Raw genomic sequence first — 20,638 nt, 5'->3', positions numbered from 1 at the left:
CAGTTGGCCACTGGCTCATATTTATGACGGTGGCAGTGTCCCTGGGTCACATGATCCCCTTTTACGATCTTCTGACAAGCAAAGTCAATGGGGAAGCCAGATTCACTTAATGACCGTGTTACTAACTTAACAACTGCAGTGATTCACTTAATAAGTGTGGCAAGAAAAGTCGCAAAGTGGGGCAAAGTGGGAAACTGTCTCGCTTAGCAGCATAAATTTTGGGGCTGAATTGTGGTCGTAAGTCGAGAACTACCTGTAGTAGTTTCTGATTCTGCGGGGAGTTCAAAGTTTTCACCTTTGTCGGGACATTTGTAAAAGTAGTCAAGATGAAGAGTGAGCGTTCAAAAACTTGACCTTCTTATTTTACATGTTTTGTATCAATAGTGCGCATAAAAACGCTGCCCAGACCGATTTGCTCGTCAGATGGCAGCTACGTGAATTCGATAAGTAAATTAAAATAAAAAAATAAAAACTGGGCGGAGCTTTGATGACAGTCACAGACACTATTTTGACTTTTTGGATGCTCCCACATGCCCCAAAGATCCCCACTGTCCCGTTATCTGTTGTGTTCAATATCCAACATTTCTGTGTGTGCATGTGTGGGGATATAACAGAATAACAGAGTTGGAAGGGACCTTGGAGGTCTTCTAGTCCAGCCCCCTGCTCAAGCTAAGATCTTGCACAGAACCTTCAACTCTCAAGCCTCTGTTAGAGGACCTGAGACCACCCATAGGGACGAGAAGGGAATTTTTCTTTTCTTTTTTGATACAGTATATATCCGTTTCAATCGTGTACGATTCCTGGCAATTATCCTTGCAATTTTCTTGGCAAGGTTTTTCAAAAGTGGTATGCCATGGCCATTTTCCTAGGGCTGAGAGAACATTGAACTTTTTAACCAACTTTTAATTTCAGCTGCTGATTCTACAACAGCGTATAGCATTTCTGCGTTCTCCTTCTCCCCTTTTTCACTATTTTTGCAAGCGGGTTTTGTCATGCCTGTCTCTTGTTCCACCTTCTTGTATATGCGTATTGACTTTCTTTGAGCTTTTCCTTTTCCCAAATGGGTTGACGTACCTTCCATTCAGTGGTGAAATCCAAATTCTTTTACTACCGGTTCTGTGGGCGTAGCTTGGTGGGTGTGGCAGAGGAAGGACACTGCCCTATAAAATATCCATTCCCACCCTACTACAGGGGAAGGATACTGCAAAATCCCCATTCCCTCCCCACTCCTGGGGGAAGGATATTGCAAAATCTCCATTCCCACCCCACTCGGGGGCCAGCCAGAGATGGTATTTGCCAGTTCTCCAAACTACTCAAAATTTCCACTACCAATTCTCCAAACTGCTCAAAATTTCCACTACCGGTTCTCCAAACTGCTCAAAATTTCCGCTACCGGTTCTCCAGAACCTGTCAGAACCTGCTGGATTTCACCCCTGCTTCCATTGATTGCAGGAATATGGAGTTTTCATTTTTCGCGCCGTGAATGGCCTTGAGTACTTCATCGGGAAGAGGAGTGCAAAGTTGTGGGTTTTGTTGTTGTTGTTGCAATGGAATATTTTCATACATTTCCCAACTCGTCAGTTCATACTTAGCCTGCTCATTGCTGAACAAGGAATCCTTTCACGAGGGGTTCCTTTGGATCCTTCCCAAAGAAGGATTATTCCATTGTTGCTGAAAAAAATCCACCACTTTTTAACAACCATCCTAAATGATCAGATTGTTTGGATATTCTTTTTTTTTTAAAAAAAATTCTGAGCAGAGATAATCTCCTCCTTTCGTTTCACGATTTCAAAAGTTCCCAACTCAATTCTTTCTCCGACATGTTGCTTCATTGTGTGTTTTGTTGGTGTGTTTCTTTTTCTTATTTATTTTTGCCAGGATAGATATGATTGTGGGTCCCCCACCCTCTTCAACTCCCCGGCATAAGAAGTATTCAGCCAAAGGATCACCCCAATACTCACCTAGGTTAGGATATAGGCAATTTTGTTCTGAGCTTCTCATATGCTTCCTGTGGAATCTTTTCATGCCATATTCAGAGATGCTCTTGATCATACTTCCTACTGATTTCATTTCCCCCCCTGAATGGCTTGCTCTCCTGGATCTGCTTATTTTTTATTTTTTATTTTTAGAGGCACTGAAGATAAGTCTTCACACTGTGCAGCCTTAGATATGGCCAGGAGCACTTCTGCAATAATCTGATTTTTTATCGTATTGGAATCATTTTTTTATGCATGTAATGCGTTTAGCTGCTGTAGTGTCTATCACTATGAAATACAGCCTTGACATCCATAAAAGCCATTCCTGCAGAGAGAGAGAGAGAGAGAACAGTTGGGTCCCATTACAGGTAGTCCTTGATCCAAAGGCGTTTTTTTCAAGGGGCAACTGGATTTTCTTTGTTTTTCCTCGAAGAGGTTTTGCTTCACATTTTCAGAAGCTTCTTCAGTTCTACAGAACTGAAAAAGCTTCTTGGATGAGAAGCAACATGTCTTCAAGGAAAAACAAAGGAAGTCTAGTTGCCTCTCGAAAAAGGACCTTTGGGACAAATATGACCTGGATGACTGAGAATCACCATAGACAAATAGCCCATTCATTTAGTGACCATCCGAAGTTACAACAGCACTGATGACTTATGACCCTTTTTCACAGTTACGACCAGTACAGCATCCCCATGGTCATGTGATCAAAATTCGGACGCTTGGCCACTGGTTCATATTTATGATGGTTGCAGTGTCCTGGGGTCATGTGATCCCCTTTTGTGGTCATCTGACAAATAAAGTCAATGGGGAAGCCAGATTCACTTAACAACCGTGTTATTAATTTAACAACCACAGTGATTCACTTAACAACCGTGGCAAGGAAGGTCCTAAAATAGGGCAAAACTCACTTAACCACTGTCTCGCTTAGCAACATAAATTCTGGGCTCCATTGTGGTTGTAAGACTGAAGGACAGTCTCTACAGCAATGCTGAAATACATTGGGGAAGATTTTCAACTAGCTAAAAGTTTGAAAGTTGAAGTCCTGATAACTGGACTTTTTTTTTTCTTTTCTTTTTTGATTTGAAAAGCTTCACTGGTCCTCTGAGTAGCTTCTTCAGCCAAATGTTTCAAACCAAAAAGAAAAGATGTCCAGTTGCTATGACTTCAATCTATGTGCCAAGGTGTTCGCTTAATGACCACTGCAAAAAAATATGTTGTAAAATTACATCTGGTCACATGATGACTTGACTTACAACCTGCAATGACTTAGTAGCGTAATTTTGGGCTCAGTTACAACCATAAAACGAGGACTACCTGTAGGTAGTTTTACCTGTACCTCAAATAATAAAAGGAGAGAGGACACGGTGTAAACTCATTTGGTTGGAAAAAAGTATTGTTAAGGATAAAATAGGGTTTTTTTTTTCAGTTCTTCTTACTAAAATCCAGCAAGATAATTTCCCCTTTCAACGTAACTAATAAGTAATAATAATCCACTAGTCTATAAAAAGAGAGCGAATGCCACTCCTTTCAAGCCCTGATGATGTTATGTTGGGTAATGAAACGTCTGCAAGAAAACAACAACCAAGCTTAGAGAGCACCAAGGACCCCGTAGTCGTTGTTGTTATTCTTGTCCACCCTTCCTCCTCCTTGCCTCCTTCCTCTCCCCTCCTCCTCCCCTCCTCCTCTTTCCCCCTCCTCCCCCTCCCTCTCCCCCTCCTCTTCCTCCTCCTCTTCCACTTCTCCTTTCTCCTCCTCATCTTCTTCCCCTCCTCCTCCTTTTCCTCCCATCCTCCTCTTCCTTTTTCCCATCCTCCTCCTCTTCCTCCCCTCCTCTTCCTCCTCTCCTCCCCTCCTCTTCTTTCCCCCTCCTCCCCCTCCCTCTCCCCCTCCTCCTCTTCCACTTCCTCTTCCCCTCCTCCTCTTTCTCCTCCTCCTCTTCTTCCTCTCCTCCTCCTTTTCCTCCCGCCGTCCTCCTTTTCTTCTTCCCCTCCTCCCCCTCTTCTTCTCCTCCTCCTCCTCCTCTTCCTCCCCTCCTCTTCCTCCCCTCCTCTTCCTCCTCTCCTCTTCTTTCCCCCTCCTTCCCCTCCCTCTCCCCCTCCTCCTCTTCCTCCTCCTCTTCCCCTCCTCCTCTTTCTCCTCCTCATCTTCTTCCCATCCTCTTCCTCTTCCTCCCTTCCTCCTCCTTCTCTTCTTCCCCTCCTCCCCCTCTTCTTCTTCCCTTCTTCCTCCTCTTCCTCCTCTCCTCCTCCTCCTCTTCTTTCCCCCTCCTCCCCCTCCCTCCCTCTCCCCCTCCTCCTCTTCCCCTCTTCCTCTTTCTCCTCCTCCTCTTCTTCCCCTCCTTCTCCTCTTCTTCTTCCCATCCTCCTCCTCTTCTTCCCCTTCTCTTCTCCACTTCTTCCCCACCTCCTCCTCCCCTCCTCCCTCTCCCCTCCTCCTCCTCTTCCTTCCCTCCTCTTTCTCCCCTCCTCCTCCACCTCCCTCTCCCCCTTCCTCTTCCTCCTCCTCCTCCTCCTCCTCCATGATACATCTGCCAAAAAAACCCCCCAAAACAAAACCAAGCTCAGAAAGTACCAAGGATCCCATTATTGATAGCTAACTCTTAACAAATAGCTTTTCGTTTTGAAAAGCTCCTTAGAAGACGGACAACATCAACCTACAACAAATAACTATAAACGGGGATTACCCAATTACGCTGCTGTTTTGTATTTATGCAGTGTTTTGATGGCCCAGCCAGAGAAATATTTGTGCAACCTTTGACGGACGAAAGGGGCTGGCCCCAGTGCCCAGGCTGCGCTCAGAATGGGCAGTATTCGAAAAGGACATATCATTTTCCTGCTTCTCATTAAGGAAAAAAAAAAAACCTATTGATCTTTCTTTTTTCTCTCTCTCTCTCTTTTTTTCCCTCTCTTGGCTGGGCTCCACTTGAGCAATTTTGGGTTTGGCTAACTGCTTTTGGCAGAGGCCGGAGACGCAGATGTTCCTCTTTGCATGTTCCTGAAAGCATGGAGTGTAATGTAGCATGAGGGATAAAATGCACCATGTCGCAGCCCACATTTCTTTCCGATACCATTTCAAAGAAAGAAAAAACATTATTTCAAAGGATGGCGATGTAGAGAAAAGTGGTTCCCCCCCCCCCTCTGTGCGTTCAGTGGAAATCGATCAGGGTACAATCAAATCAGTGGTGGGTTCCTCCCGGTTCGCACGAGCCGGTAGCGGTGACGCTATTACGTCACCGAACCGGTTCTCTTTCTTTGGGAGCTGGGCCCTCCTGCCCGCCCCTGCGTTATTCTGACCTTATATTTCTGCTGTTTTTGCCCAGCTGAGAGATGTGGCAGAGCGGATTGCCACACCTCAGCTGGGCAGATTCGCAACGCTCGTTTGGTGTGCCTGCGAGCGAACCGAGCATATGCGTGGCGATCGCGCGCAAAGCGCTCATAAAAAGAGAACCGGTAGTAAAGCCGGTTAGAACCCACCCCTGAATCAAATGCCATTGTTTGATTGACATGAGTGCATCGGAACAGAATCACATCAATTAAACAGAATCACAGAGTAACAGAGTTGGAAGGGACCTTGGAGGTCTTCTAGTCCAACCCCCTGCTCAAGCAGGAGACCCTTAATTATTCCACACGAATGGTTGTCCCATCTGTTCTTCAAAACCTCCCGTGTTGGAGCACCCACGACTTCCGGAGGCAAGCTGTTCTGCGAGTTAATTGTTCTCACTTTTAGAAAATTTCTCCTTCATTTTTAGCTTGGATCTCTCTTTGATAAGCTTCCATCTATTCCTTCTTGTCAAAAGAAAAGTAGAGAAATGCATTCATGGGAATAGAAGAAATGCTGTTTTACTGCCCCTTAATTAAACAGTATCTCAGGGAACTTAAGGGAGAATGCCACTTGTGCTTAAGAATAACAAAGATGGTTAAGTGTACAACCAACCATCTTGGAAATGAAAGCAGAATAATAGAATTATTTAGAGCAGGGGGTCTCCAACCTTAGTAACTTTAAGGCTTGTGGACTTTAACCAGGCTTAGGGCCTGGTTATTTACGGGACCGCCTACTACCACCAATAGCCTCCCACCGGCCAGTACGCTCTCATAGAGAGGGACTCCTCCGGGTGCCGTCAGCCAAACAGTGTCGACTGGCGGCCCCTAGGGGGAGAGCCTTCTCTGTGGGGGCACCTACCATCTGGAATGAGCTCCCCCCGGAGATACGGAGGATCCCGGATCTGCGCTCCTTCCGCCGTGCTGTGAAGACCTTTTTATTCCATCAAGCGGGCTTGGCCTGATCTCTTCCCTTTTTAAATATGTAAATTTTAATCTGTTTTTAAATTATTGGGGTATTTTAATTTGTCTGGGCCAAAAAGTTTAATTTGATTTTATCGGGTTTTTAAATTTTGTGTATTTATGTATTTTATTGTTGGCTGTTCACCGCCCTGAGTCCTTCGGGAGTAGGGCGGTATACAAATCAAATAAACTAAACTAAACTAAGTAAACTAACTCCCAGAGTTCCTCAGCTTTGCTGGCTGAGGAACTCTGGGAGTTGAAGTCCACAAGCCTTAAAGTTGCCAAGGTTGGAGACCCCTGATTTAGAGGACCTTAAAAGCCTTAGAGACTTGGTGGCTCAGTGGCTAAGACGCTGAGCTTGTCAATAGAAAAAGTCGGCAGTTCAACGGTTCGAAACCCTAGTGCCACGTAACGGGGTGAGCTCCCGTTACTTGTTCCAGCTTCCGCCAACCTAGCAGTTCGAAAGCAGGTAAAAAATGCAAGTAGAAAAATAGGGACCACCTTTGGTGGGAAGGTAACAGCGTTCTGTGCGCCTTTGGCGTTTAGTCATGCCGGCCACATGACCACGGAGATGTCTTCGGATAGCGCTGGCTCTTCGGCTTTGAAACGGAGATGAGCACTGCCCCCTAGAGTCAGGAACGATTAGCACATATGTGCAAGGGGAACGTTTACCTTTACCTTAAAAGCTTTTTTCCTTTTACCATGGAAATAAGATGAGTTGTATCTGTCAGCCTGATTGTTGCTCGCCCCATGTTTTGTGATGAGACGTCTAATCTTTTTTCAAAGAAAAAAGCCTCATGACCACAAATGGCACCCAAGAGAGGCTACTTAATATGCATAGTAAAGGAGAAACAATGCAGCTCTTCTACTATTAGCAACGGCCTAGTTAATTCTGTGAAGCCGTGCAATTGTCCCCTTGCGATTATGCTTCCAAATAAAATAATGAAAAATATAGATAGCCACCACAAATCTCATTATGATCAAGGGCCAGAACAAATGTAGGTAGGTCCAAGTAATTGGGTTGAAAAAAAAATAAAGCTTTGCAATGCACAGTTGTGCACAGAAAGCATCTTTTTAAAACATTAAAGCAGCTGGATCTTTTTTGAGTCATGTGCAGATGTTATATAGAAACTGCTTCTTTATATTTTTTGTGTGTTGAATGCGCAGTCACTTCTCTTCCCGGAAGCTGGACGTGCAGCAACCATGTAAGCGTGGAGTCCAAAGGCTTGCAATAGTATATGGATATTGCAAAAAAAAAAAAAAAGGAAAGGAAAAAAAAAAAGAAAAAATAATACACAGCTGCTTTAATGAGTCAAAGAGAAGACGTAACTCTTTTGAAGGATTTGCCCAGCCCTTGCCATTGACATATATACCACCTTGCTTCTTGAAAGCTATTTCATCAAGCAGCCATTGAGCCTGCTTTGTACTTGCCACAATATTCAGATTTTGCCAACAAATAAATAATGCACAGCTGCTTTAATGAGTCAAAGAGAAGACATAGCTCTTTTGAAGGTTTGGCATAGCCCATGGTATTGACATGTATACCGCCTTGCTTCTTGAAAGCTGTTCATCAAGCAGCCATTGAACCTGAAGTCCAAATGCTTTCAATGGTATATAGATATTGCAAAATAAATAAATCAATAAATAAATCAATAAAACCCAGCTGTTTTAATGAGTCAAAGAGGGGACACCTCTCTTTCAAAGGATTTGCACAGCCCTTGACATTGACATGTATAACTACCTTGCTTCCTAGAAGCAGCTATGTGAGCCTGGAGGTCAAATGCTTGCCACAATATACATATTTTGCTAATAAATAAGTAATGCACAGCTGCTTTAATGAGTCAAAGAGAAGACATAGCTCTTTTGAAGGATTTGCACAGCCCACAACATTGACATGTATACCACCTTGCTTCTTGAAAGCTGCTCATCAAGCAGCCATTGAGCCTGGAGTCCAAATGATTTCAATGGTATACAGATATTGCAAAATAAAAAAAATGAATAAAACCCAGCTGTTTTAATGAGTCAAAGAGGGGACGCCACTCTTTCAAAGGGTTTGCACAGCCCTTGACAGTGACATGTATAACCACCTTGCTTCCTAGAAGCTAGGTTTATGAAGCAGCCATGTGAGCCTGGAGGTCAAATGTGTGCCACAGTATATAGATTTTGCCAACAAATAAATAATGCACCACTGCTTTAATGAGTCAAAGAGAAGACACAGCTCTTCTGAAGGATTTGCACAGCCCATGACAGTCATATGCACAGCCACCTCACTTCCTGGAAGCTGTTCATGAGGCAGACATGTGAGCCTGGGGACCAAATGCTTGCCAGAGTAGACAGATATTGCAAATAAACAATACACAGCTGCTTTAATGAGCCAAAGAGAGGACACAGCTCTTTCAAAGCTCTTTCTGCAGACACACTTCTGAGCATCCTTCTGCTAAAGTAAGGCAATTTGATATGACTTGAAATAGCCAGATGACTTGGCCCTTCCCTTGCTTTTAGTTTTTCGAGGTGTTCATAAACGTTTCATTTCATTAATTCGTTTCCCCCCTTTCCTTGCCTGAATTCAAACTCATAACTCATTCACGCCTTGTGCATGGAATGGTCGGTTGCCTTTGCTCCAGAGCTGTGGGAGAAGTACTGTTTAAATTCTGCTCCAGACCAACACATTTTTTATTACTGAACGATGAATATACTGGTTTGTTTGTGGTTATTGTGGTTTGTGGTTATTCCTGGTTATTGTCATTTGGGGTTGTTTTAGAAGTCTACCTGTACAATTCTGGCACATTATGCAAAAGTAAAATTGACCAGAGGTAATTAAGATTTCGAAGTTAAGACAGACGCCTCTATTAAATAAGGGAGGGAATATTTTTTTAATACATGTTTAGACCACCCAACTGGGGTGGGCTTTAAAAATTTTAGCAAGGGATTCTCTGCCCGGTTGCTGAGTGGGCGTGGCCATTGTGGGCATGGCCTAGTAAGCTTCCTGCACCATGGTGGGGGGGCGTTTTTGCCCTCCCCAGGCATCGGAGGCTTTTCTTGAGCCTCCGGGAGGGCGAAAACAGCCTCTCCAGGCTCCAAAGGCCCTTTGGAGGCCAGAAACGGGCCATTTCCAGCCTTCCCAAACTTCCAGTAGGCCTGTTTTTTGCCCTCCCCGAGCCTCCGCGTGCACCCTGCACTTACCTGCATCCAAAACGCGTCACGTGGGGACTCCTGGGAGGGGCCGGGTGGGGGGGCGGGGCCAGCCAGGAGTGGGATTTGGGGGTTCTCCGAACTGCACAGAATCGTAACTAGAGGTTCTCCCGAATCCCTGCACCCAACCTGAAAATAACTCGTAGTGTCTTCTCCAGTTTGCTTTTAAAAGAACTCTAAATAAAAGCAAGCACTGTGCATAAAACAATAATTTCCCAAGGAAACCATAAACCATCTTCCATCCTCTCCCTCTCCTTTCTCGATTTAAAGAGGCTTCCAGGAAAAAAACCACAGGTTTTAAAGGTCGTATGAGGGCAGGTAAGGTGATTGCCATATGAGCCATATAAAAATTAGATGACCATCTTAGGAAAAGCTTCCAAGAATAAAATTGATTATGTCCATATAAAAATTAGATGACCATCTTAGGAAAAGCTTCCAAGAATAAAATTGATTATGTCCAGTAAGTCAAAGCCCATGTTTTAAAATTCTGCTAAATCTTGCAGAAGTTATATATAGCTCTGTAAGAAAAAGGACACGGCTGCTAATTTTTACTGATTCATATTTGTAGAAACGTCCGAATGTGCAGAAATGAATAGATTAACACTTGCAATTAAAGGAAAGGAAGAATCTCATTATTATAATATATGGGATTTATTTTATCAATGGTTAGAGAATAAATATTAAAGTAATGTATAATAAAGTTAAATAATTTAAGAAATGTTATAATAATAGATATGTTAAGTATTAGTATTAAAATAAGAGTAGATATAAACAATGAATATGGTGATAAGCTTTAACTGTTATGACACAAAAAATTTGTACCCAGACGACATACTGTTTAATGAATGATGGAATGTTTATATTAAAAGAGAATAAAAATTTTTATAAAAAAAATATTTGTAGAAACTTCCTATAACCCCTAAGAGTTCAGAAGAAATTTTATTTTATTTATCATATTTAAGAAAATGATAGAGAACTCCCACTTAAAGTTTCGCCTTCAGATAATTTATAAGCTCAGCACTTTCTTGACCATTTCTTGAATTCTTCACTAACAAAGCCCTTGAAAGCATTTTATTTCCCAAACGGGTTGAAAGCTCTATGTAATTCTTCATCTTTTTTTATTAAAACCAGCTATTATTTCTGAGCATTGACGCATATCCTACGAAAATCACTTTGTGGTGTTCAGGAATTTCATTTTCTGAACTAGATCCTCGTAACAGCAATTATTTCTAATTGTTTATGGCCAAAATTGGGGAAATCGGTTTATATGTTAATGGCTTACCATTATTCCTCATTTCTTGCATCCTTTCATTTTGGGAGATAGGATATGCTGATTCTATAATTGCCCCTTTTAGCCTTGTTATTAAATAGAGCTTATGAATTGTAGTTCCATGAAAAGACTAAGGACACAAACTATAAACTCTCAGGCAAAACGAAAGAATCAAGCTGGTTTATTCATGGAAGACAGTAGATGCTTAGTTAGCATTTATCAAATTTAGCAACTTGAAGATGTGTGAACTTCAACTCCCAGAATTCCCCAGCCAGTATGGCTGACTGGGGAATTCTGGGAGTCGAAGTCCACACATCTTCAAGCTACCATGTTTGAAAGACGTTGATGTACCTGTATTAGCTGAAGGGCATTATATGTTGAATATGTAAGTTTATTGGGTAAGTTAATAGGGCCTGGTGGCTCAGCAGACTGATAGCATTGTGATTAACACCAGCTGTCTGCAATTACTGTAAGTTCGAATCTCACCAGGCTCAAGGTTGACTCAGCCTTCCATCCTTTCTAAGGTAGGTAAATTGAGGATCCAGTTTGTGGGGGCAATAAGCTGACTTTGTATAAATATACAAAAGTATGAAGGCTATTGCTTAACGCATTGTAAGCCGCCCTGAGTCCCCGGAGAAGGGCGGCATATAAATCAAATTAAAAAAAAAATGGGTAAAAAAACCTTTCTTTTCCGGCTTTTATAATAGTGCAAAAAGTTAGGTTTAGATTGTAATAATAACAAATTATTACAATAATTTGTATTATTATTCATAATACAAATGAATAAAAAAAACCACAAATTTTTAGGATACGTGGCCATGTGGAAAAGCAAAAAGGATAGTGAGGAACAAAATAGCTCTGAGAAATATTCCAGGTACTGTATATACTAGGGGTCTCTAACCTTGGCAACTTTAAGACCTGTGGACTTCAACTCCCAGAATTCCTCAGCCAGCTTTGCTTTGCTGGCTGAGGAATTCTGGGAGTTGAAGTCCACAGGTCTTAAAGTTGCTAAGATTGGAGACCCCTGGTATATACCACCATTTTGAAAATCACTTTTTCCCTACAACCTAGAACAGGGCTGTCAAACTCAATTTCATTGAGGGCCTCATCAGGGTTGTGTTTAACCTTGGGGGGGCCAGGGTGGGTGTGGCCAGCTCAACATCACTCATGTCGGGGGCGCCTGTGGTGGTCTGAGTGGACTGCCAGTGAAAGCAGGCTCCCAAGCTCCGTTTTCGGCTGTGACGGCCTCCTGCAACCCTCTGCCAGCGAAAACAGAGCTTGGGAGTGCCGCCTGCGGTCCTTGCAAGCTCCGTTTTCAGCTGCGACAGCCTCCTGCAGCCCTCTGCCAGCAAAAATGGCAGCCCTTCCAAGCTCCATTTTCATCGGCAGAGGCACCGCGGGCTGGTCCTTCGCTGTTTCCAGGGTGGCTCCGCGGGTCAGATCTAAACACCCCGTGGGGGTCAATACGGCCCCCGGGCCTTGAATTTGACATCTCTGACCTAGAAGAATACAGGGTGAGATTCGGATATTGGAAACCAACAATGTTGATCCAGAATTACTAACTCCTTACCAGCAATATCAAGTAAATAGTATTTGAACTTATCTGAACTTCCAAATTTATCTTTTTTAAGTTTGTGTGTTACTTATTTTGGAGTGGTGACACCCAATTGATACTAGCCATGTTCTCGGTTACTTCTAACACTTAAAATGAGCCATACCATCTAAGTTAAATAAATAGAGACCAAAACTAAAGAAGATTTGGAAACACAATGCAGATTTGATTGCAAAGGGGCATATTTACTAAGCATATTGTGCCAGATTTAAGCTCTAGAAAGGGAAACGAGTGTTTTGAACTATGAAATGCAAGCAGAAATAAAGGGATGTATTACTTTGCATCTGAGTAACTACTTACTTCCCTGATGCTATATCTGTTAAACCATTCGACAAGAAAAGCTGGTGGAATACAGGTAGCCCTCAACTTACAACCATTCATTAATGACCGTTCAAAGTTACAACGGCACAAAAAAAAAGTGAATTATGTCCAATTTTAACACTTATGACCTTTGCAGCATCCTTATGGTCACATGATCACAATTCGGGCACTCGACAACTGGAATGTATTTATGACAATTGCAGTGTCCCAGGGTCTTCTGATCACCATTTGCGACCTTCCCAGCTGGCTTCCGATAACAAAGTCAATGGTGGAAGCCAGATTCACTTAACAACAGTGGCAAAAAGGTCATAAAATGGGGCGCAACTCTCTTGACAATTGCCTTGTTTAGCAATGGAAATTTGGGGCCCCACTATGGCTGTATATAGGGACGTGGTGGCTCAGTGGCTAAGATGCTGAACTTGTCGATCGAAAGGTTGGCAGTTCAGCAGTTCGAATCCCTACGGGGGTTCGAACTGGGTGAGCTCCTGTTACTTGTCCCAGCTTCTGCCAACCTAGCAGTTCGAAAGCAGGTAAAAAATGCAAGTAGAAAAATAGAGACCACCTTTGGTGGGAAGGTAACAGCATTCTGTGCGCCTTTGACGTTGAGTCATGCCGGCCACATGACCACAGAGACGTCTTCGGACAGCGCTGGCTCTTCGGCTTTGAAACGGAGATGAGCACCGCCCCCTAGAGTCGGAAACGACTAGCACATATGCGTGAGGGGAACCTTTACCTTTATCTTTCCCTTATGGCCATAAGTTGAGAACTACCTGTACTTGCCTAATGATTAGACAATAAAAGGCTGGTGTGGAATACATGTTTTAACCATCCAGAAGATAAGAACGGAGAGCTGGTCTCTTCGACTATAACTTGCTCATTTGATTTTGTTTGGTTTTTCCTGGGTGGAACCTATGCTCTCCACAGAGTTGACCAGATCGTGGGGCGTGGACCATCACTGACAGACAAAGACCGCACCAAAGGCTCGGCCGAAGGAGAAATGCCAGAAGATCCAAGTATGATGGGCAGACTTGGCAAAGTAGAAAAACAGGTACGATTCCTACATTGCAGGTCCTCTCTCCTGCGGGAGCTTCATTGGCAGCTGATTTGCTTTTAGGTCTAAATCAAGGTGCTGGTTGTCACCTTGAAAGTCCTACATGGCTTAAGGCCATGGTTATTTGAAGGACCGTCTTTTCCAGGAATATCTGTTTGACCCACCAGAACAGGGAGGCAGAGGATGTTAACATGTCTCCTACCAACTAGCGTGCCCAAAACAACTAAACATTCCTGGGAGCTTTGAATTCCCAAAAAGTAAAACTTTATTTGATACACCATATTGGTACTGAAGAATCAAAACCAGCTCTGGTTTTCCCATGCGAATGCTAGTTTATCTAGTTAAACAAAAAATTCCCTTTCTTCCTACCCCTGGGTGATAACATCGTCCAATTATGAGACGTCTTTTTGTTATGGGAACTGTCCGCCTCCTTCTCGGGCACCTGCACTGGTGACCTTGATGGCTGCCAGGCTCTCACGATCCATGCACACATTCTCAACATTCTGTTTCCCCTTCCCTCCCCACAGTTCAGTGGCAAGTTGAATAGCGTTAAGGTTTGAAAGAAGCAAAGAGATTCAATCTTGACTTCTCCTAAGGAGGTCCATCTAGTGGGACCAAGAAGAAGGGCTTTCTCTGTGATGGCTCCCTCTCTTATTATCCTTGTGGAACTAAGATTGGTCTCTACTTTGACACTCGTTTGCAAGGCCCTAAAGTTGGAAGTGGTTTTGCCAATGAGTCTGGGGACCCCAGAGTAGGATGGAGCTCATCAAATGGCTCATTTGCACACAGGGAAATGGAGGATTATTGCTTTTTAAATTCTTTTTATATTGGGTTTTTAATTTTTATAAGCCGCCTAGAGTCACTGAGAGGGACGCTGTGGCTCAGTGGCTAAGACAATGAGCTTGTCGATCGAAAGGTCGGCAGTTCAGCGGTTCAAATCCCTAGTGCCGCGTAATGGGGTGAGCTCCCGTTACTTGTCCCAGCTTCTGCCAATCTAGCACTCGAAAGCAGGTGAAAAATGCAAGTAGAAAAATAGGGACCACCTTTGGTGGGAAGGTAACAGCATTCCATGCGCCTTTGGCCTTTGGTCATGCCGGCCACATGACCACGGAGACGTCTTCGGACAGCGCTGGCTCTTCGGCTTAGAAACGGAGATGAGCACCGCCCCCTAGAGTCGGAAATGACTAGCATATATGTGTGAGGGGAATCTTTACCTTTACCTAGAGTCACTGAGAATGAGCTGGGGGCCATGTAAATTTTAATAAACAAACAAATAAAAAAACCCATTTCTACAATGTAATGATTGAAATATATTGAAATGGGGACTCTCTCTTTTCTCCTTTCTCCCTTCTTCACCTTCGCCTTCAGGCAGTGGGTTTCAGCTGGTTCACACTGGTTCACACGAACCGATTGTTAAATTTCCCAACCTATCAAAGTGGATCCTGAGCGCTGTGCTGCAATAGAGAAACAGGCAACGCAGTGGCCAGCACAAGGGAAGGAGAAGGCCACTTTCCCTCTTTCTTCTCCTTGCTCCTTCTCCTTCCCTCATGCCAGCCACTCCATTTCCCATTTCTCCATTGCAGCGTAACCCCCAGGATCCGATTTGATGGGTGTGTGTATGTGTAATAATTTGCCTGGCCAAACTAACCCCGCAGTCTCCCCTACATTGGGGCCAACTTCAATTGTGCTGCTAACTTACCGTATTTTTTGGCTTATAAGACGCACCGGTGTATAAGACACACCAAGATTTCGAAGAGGTAAGCAAGAAAAAAAAGGGTTTTGCCCTCCCGGGCCCCCAGGAGTACTCTGCAGGCCTCCCAAACCCTCTGCACGTACTGTTTTTGTGAAAAATGGGGCGCGCAGAGGGTTTGGAAGGCCTGCAGAGTGCTCTTGGGGGTTGGGGAGGGCAAAAATGCAATGCGTGGGTGGTTTGGGAGGCTAAAAACGGAGCCATTTTTCCCAAATACAAGGGTGTTTTTGCCCTCCCCGGCCCACAGGAACACTCTGCAGGCCTCCCAAAGCCTCTGAGTTTTTGGAGAGGGGCAACATATAAATTGAATTAATTAAATTAAATTAAAATTAAATTCTGCATGCCCTGTTTTTGCAAATAACGGGCCTGTTTTTTGCAAAAACAGGACATGCAGGGTGGAGCTTCAGGAGGCCAAAAATGGCTGTATTCAGTGTATAAGACGCATCAACATTTCCACCCTCTTTTAGGGCCATACTCCGAAAATTACGGTAATTCCTCACCTCCCTCACTTTTGCTCGCAGGCTGACTAACACCCCTTGCATGCAGCTCCATGGGGGGTGTGTGTGTGAATCCCTCCCTACACTTACCCCCAATTCTTCACCTTCCCACATGAGCTCTTGGGAGTATCAACGTCTCTATGGTAACCCCTCCTCCTTGTTCCTCAGAAACCTCGCCTCTTAAAAGAGCCGCATCCAGAAGTCTGAAATTGCCATGAGATCAACGTGCAGACAAGCACCCTTGGAAACAGCCTTTTGGCAAAGGGTGGAAATTTAACAACTGGTTCACTCAGGGTCAGGTTGGCCGTCGCGGGAGGCTCGTCTCGCATGTGTGCAGAGCTGGAGGACGGGGATGGCCCACACCTCCCATGACAGCCAACCTGACCCTGGGTGAGACTGTTGTTAAATTATTTGAATCCCACCACTGCCTTCAGGTTACTAGGTGGATTATCTGTCTGTGTTCTGCCCCAGCTACGGACCCCAAAGAAAATAGAACACACCAAGTTTGTACAAAACTTAATTTACTAAAATAACTCACTCTTTTTCAAAACAAAGGCTGTTAATAAACTTTCTTAACAGCCTACAAGAAACCAAAGATAAAGTAATCACAATCTTACTAAGGTTGGCACAAAGCCCAGAAGCAATTTGCAGAGAATCCAGACGCGAAGTAGAGTGAATTAAAGTTGTTCCCTACAAATTGCTTTAGTCGGCGTTCCTCCTTAAATAGGCTAAGGGAGTGGCTAATTAGCCCCAAGCCTGACTCTCGAGGAGATCTCCTCCTGAGGAACCACTCCTGCCTTTTGGCAGCTCTGCATGCCCGTGCATCGAGAAGAGGCTCCTCCTCTTCGTCCTCTTCACTTAAGGGAGCTTCTGGAGGTTCTGAAGACCCTGGATGAATCCCTGCCTCTGGCACCACATCTTCTCCAGCCTCCTCATTGTCCGACTCAAGTGCCAGCTGCACAAGCTGCTGGCGCAACACCACACCAGCCTCCTCCCTGTCGGAATCAGCTACTAGCTGCACAGGCTGCTGACGGGCCACAACAGTCTGGGTATACAGGTAGTCCTCGAATTACAACCGTAATTGAGCCCCGCCATTATGGTTGTAAGTTGTGACGGCTGTAAAGCAGATCACCATATGATCAGACCTGATCTTACAATTTTTTCTACAGCAGTCTTTTAAGTGAAAACGGTGGTTGTGAAGCCAATCCATTGCTTTCGATGAGGCAGTTTTTGCTGGAAAGCCAAGGTTGACTAGATGCAAACCAGCTCTAATGTGAATTAGAGCTAATATTTCTTTTAAACCAATTCATGCTAAGAGTTACTGGGAAAAAAAACAAAACATGGAAGAGTTTATAACATTTCCTTAATTTGGATATTTCCCCAAGAAATTGGAAGTTTGTTATGTCACTCTGGCAGCTGAGGGGTCCTTGGTGTCCTCTGAGCTTGGTTGTTTTCTTGCAGATGTTTCATCATCCAACAAGGTAACATCATCAGTGCTAGAAGGAAGCAAGGCTTGCTCTCTGTTTATATACAAGTGACTTGTCCTAATCAGGGCATTGTAGTTATGTGAAAAGGTTAAGGACTCAAATTCTCAGGCAAAACTAAGATTCAAGCTGGTTGATTAATGGAAGGCAGCATTAGTTAGCATTTATCAACTTGAAGATGTGTGGATTTCAACTCCCAGAATTCCTCAGCCAGCATGTCAGGGCAAACTATTGGTATTTAAACAGGAAGCATACCCCACTCCCTTCTAGCATTGATGATATCACATAATTGGGTAATGAAATGTTTGCAAGAAAACAACTGAGCTCAGAGAACACTAAGGGCTCCGCAGTCCTCCTCTTCCTTTTCCTCCTCCTCCTCCCTGCAAACCCCACTCCCTGCTAGCACTGATGATGTTACCTAGTTTGGTAATGAAATGTCTGCAAGAAAACAACGAAGCTCAGAGAGCACCAAGGACCCCACAATTGTCCTACTCCTGCTCCTCCTTCTCTGTTACTCCTCCTCTCAACAGACACCCTTCCCTTTTAACACTGATGATGTTACCTAGTTTGGGTAATGAAACGTTGCAAGAAACCACCCAGCTTAGAGAGCACCAAGGACCCCTCATTTCAACCCCGAGCCACATATATTCTCTTTTATCCATACTCTGGAAGTTATTCACCTTTAGGGAACTTGCCACTATCCTCAAGATTCTTTGTGGACCTTTGGATCAAGGTCTCTTAGATCTAAAATAATTTGGCTAATCGTGTCTGTGGGGGCATTTCCCAGGTTCTCTCCATGGAGAAGAAGTTGGACTTCCTGGTCAACATCTACATGCAACGGATGGGCATCCCTCCTACCGAAACGGAGGCCTATTTTGGTTCCAAAGAGCCTGAGCCAGCACCCCCTTATCACAGTCCAGAGGATAGCCGGGAACACATCGATAAGAACGGCTGCATTATCAAGATCATCCGCTCGACCAGTTCCATGGGGCAGAAGAATTACTCTGCCCCACCAGCCACAACGATGCCAAACAACTCATGTCCACCCTCCACCTCTTGGCAACACTATCCCCGTCCAAGCCACGGGTTGTCCCCCGTTGGCGATCCCGGTTCCTTGGTGAGAATCCCCCCGCCGCCTTCCCACGAGCGTTCCTTATCGGCTTATAACGGCAGCAACCGAGCCAATTCCGAGTACGCCAAGAACGAAGACATGACTGCTAAACACCCCGAAAGTGCCCTGAGAGATAGCGACACTTCTATTTCCATCCCGTCCGTAGACCACGAGGAACTGGAACGTTCCTTCAGCGGCTTTAGCATTTCCCAGTCCAAAGAAAATTTGGACATCCTTAACAATGGTTGCTACACCGCGGTGGCCAAAATCAGACCTTACATTGCGGAAGGCGAGTCAGACACAGATTCTGACCTCTGCACACCTTGCGGCCCTCCGCCGAGATCAGCGACAGGTGAGGGACCTTTCGGTGATCTAGGCTGGTCAACCCCAAGACAGTGAAACCACGGGAAGCCACCTGAAGATCACGTCAAGAATATGAGTCAATCACCGGTCTGCGTATAGCACCTCTTCAGCAGACTGGAAGGTCATGTCTTGGGACCAAGAAGTAGGGGGTACTTAATCATAGTTTACCTTGGGGGTGGGGGAACAGATGTGGTACCTGTGACCTACATTGAACAAGAAAGTCCCGGAAGGCGTAACTCGAAGTCTTGAGATGTCCGTTGTTTCATCTTCCTTGACTTTCTAAAATTGGATAAGTTGAAATTCTTCTCACGCCCTTGGGTAGATAGCTACAAGTCGTGGTTAGACATCTCTACTACACAGGCATTGTGTCAGAGCTTGGTTGGGTCTTATTCAGTTTCGAATAAGAAGCCGTTACGGCTCCTGAGCTTTTGAATCGCACACAAAAACTATGCTGGTGTTTTAAAACAAATAATGCCTTGGGAGAGGAAATAATATATCTATCAAAAGTGTCGAGGAACGATAGCTTAATAATAATTACACACAGCAGTTAAAACAGTGGAGATTTAAAACCGTTCATGTCCAAACGGCACGTCCGTAAATTCTTAGTCACAAACAGGAAAAACCGCGTTGAAGCTTTAGATCAGGATTTAGGACCATAATTTGAAAGGGAAGTGTTTGAATTAAAAAAAAAAAAAGACAGCAAAATCTCAAGAGAACATAGAATCACAGGGCTCCAAGGGACCTCAGAGGTCTTCTAGTCCAACCCCCTGCTGAAGGCAGGAGACTTTATATCATCTCGGTCAAATGCTTGTCCAGTCTATTTTTTTGAAGCAAGGCTGCTTTCATTTGAGTTTGATTTTGGTTGTTAAATAAAATATTTGGAGGATAGCGGCATCAAACCGGCTCTCGGTGTGCACCCTCGGGTGTCTAGATAGGTTTATCCTTCTTAGGATGACACAACCGCTGTTAAGACGGAAAGCCAAGAATGTGAGAACACTAAAGTCCGCAGTTACTACATATATCTAGGTTAATCTTGACCCAGTCTGGAATGACTGCTTCCTGCTTTACATCTCATCATTATGGATCCTTGCAGGGGACAAGGGACATTCGTCAACGATAGAAATGGCACGAGTTGCGGGAATTAGGTTGTGACATTCATGCCCCATTTGGGCGATGATGTAATCCTACGGGGGGAACCTGAGAATAAGCTTCTGATTTTTGGGACGCCTTGAAAATTTGCTGAAATAGGGTGCATAAATCCTGAAAGATGAGAAGAATTTTTACGGTAGAAGGAAGAAGAGTTGTTCAGGTGCTAACCAGTAGGTGGAAGCAAAGGATGACCTCTGCATGCATTGTGCCTCCTTGGCGTTAACACAATATTTATCAACCTTGGCTACTTGAAGATGTGTGGACTTCAACTCCCAGAATTCTCCAACCATGGGGAATTCTGGGAATTGAAGTCCACGCATCTTCAGGTGGCCAAGGTGGAGGAACACTGCTCTACTTTTTCCAAAAACACTTTCCCCCCCCATCCTTTCAGCGCCTTCCAGAATGAGATGGATGCTCTCTGGAATTCTCTTTTGGCTTGGTTAATCTTTGCTAGATTTGTGGCTCTTTGGTTTGTTTTTGCCTGGCGGATTATTTCTCACTTTTTGGTCTGTATTTATCAATGGCTGCTGATGCTTGAACGTAGCCCCATTTTCCTCCTTGCTGGACAGTTTCAAAACCTGG

The 20,638-nt window shown here is 44.2% G+C and overlaps 1 protein-coding gene across 6 annotated transcripts in view; it reads left to right on the top strand.

The window, feature by feature from the left end:
- The window catches only part of KCNQ2 (potassium voltage-gated channel subfamily Q member 2), a 132,158-nt gene extending 113,215 nt beyond the window's left edge, over positions 1-18,943 (top strand). For 4 of the 6 annotated variants that reach the window (XM_070940143.1, XM_070940144.1, XM_070940142.1 and 1 more), the window contains 2 exons: positions 13,576-13,699; positions 18,221-18,943. In XM_070940143.1, the coding sequence (XP_070796244.1) occupies positions 13,576-13,699; positions 18,221-18,943 (847 nt within the window). Of the gene's footprint in view, positions 1-1,878; positions 1,966-13,575; positions 13,700-18,220 lie in introns of all 6 variants that reach the window. The other 2 variants (XM_070940140.1, XM_070940139.1) reach the window with 1 other exon arrangement.
- The last annotated feature ends 1,695 nt before the right edge of the window (positions 18,944-20,638 follow it).

The sequence above is a fragment of the Pituophis catenifer genome, unplaced genomic scaffold, assembly GCF_029215685.1.
Source record: "Pituophis catenifer annectens isolate HBS135680 unplaced genomic scaffold, rPitCat1.0.hap2 SCAF_3, whole genome shotgun sequence".
Taxonomy (NCBI): Eukaryota; Metazoa; Chordata; class Lepidosauria; order Squamata; family Colubridae; genus Pituophis; species Pituophis catenifer.
Note: the sequence above shows the minus strand (reverse complement) of the source record. Positions and strands in the feature narration are given on the sequence as shown.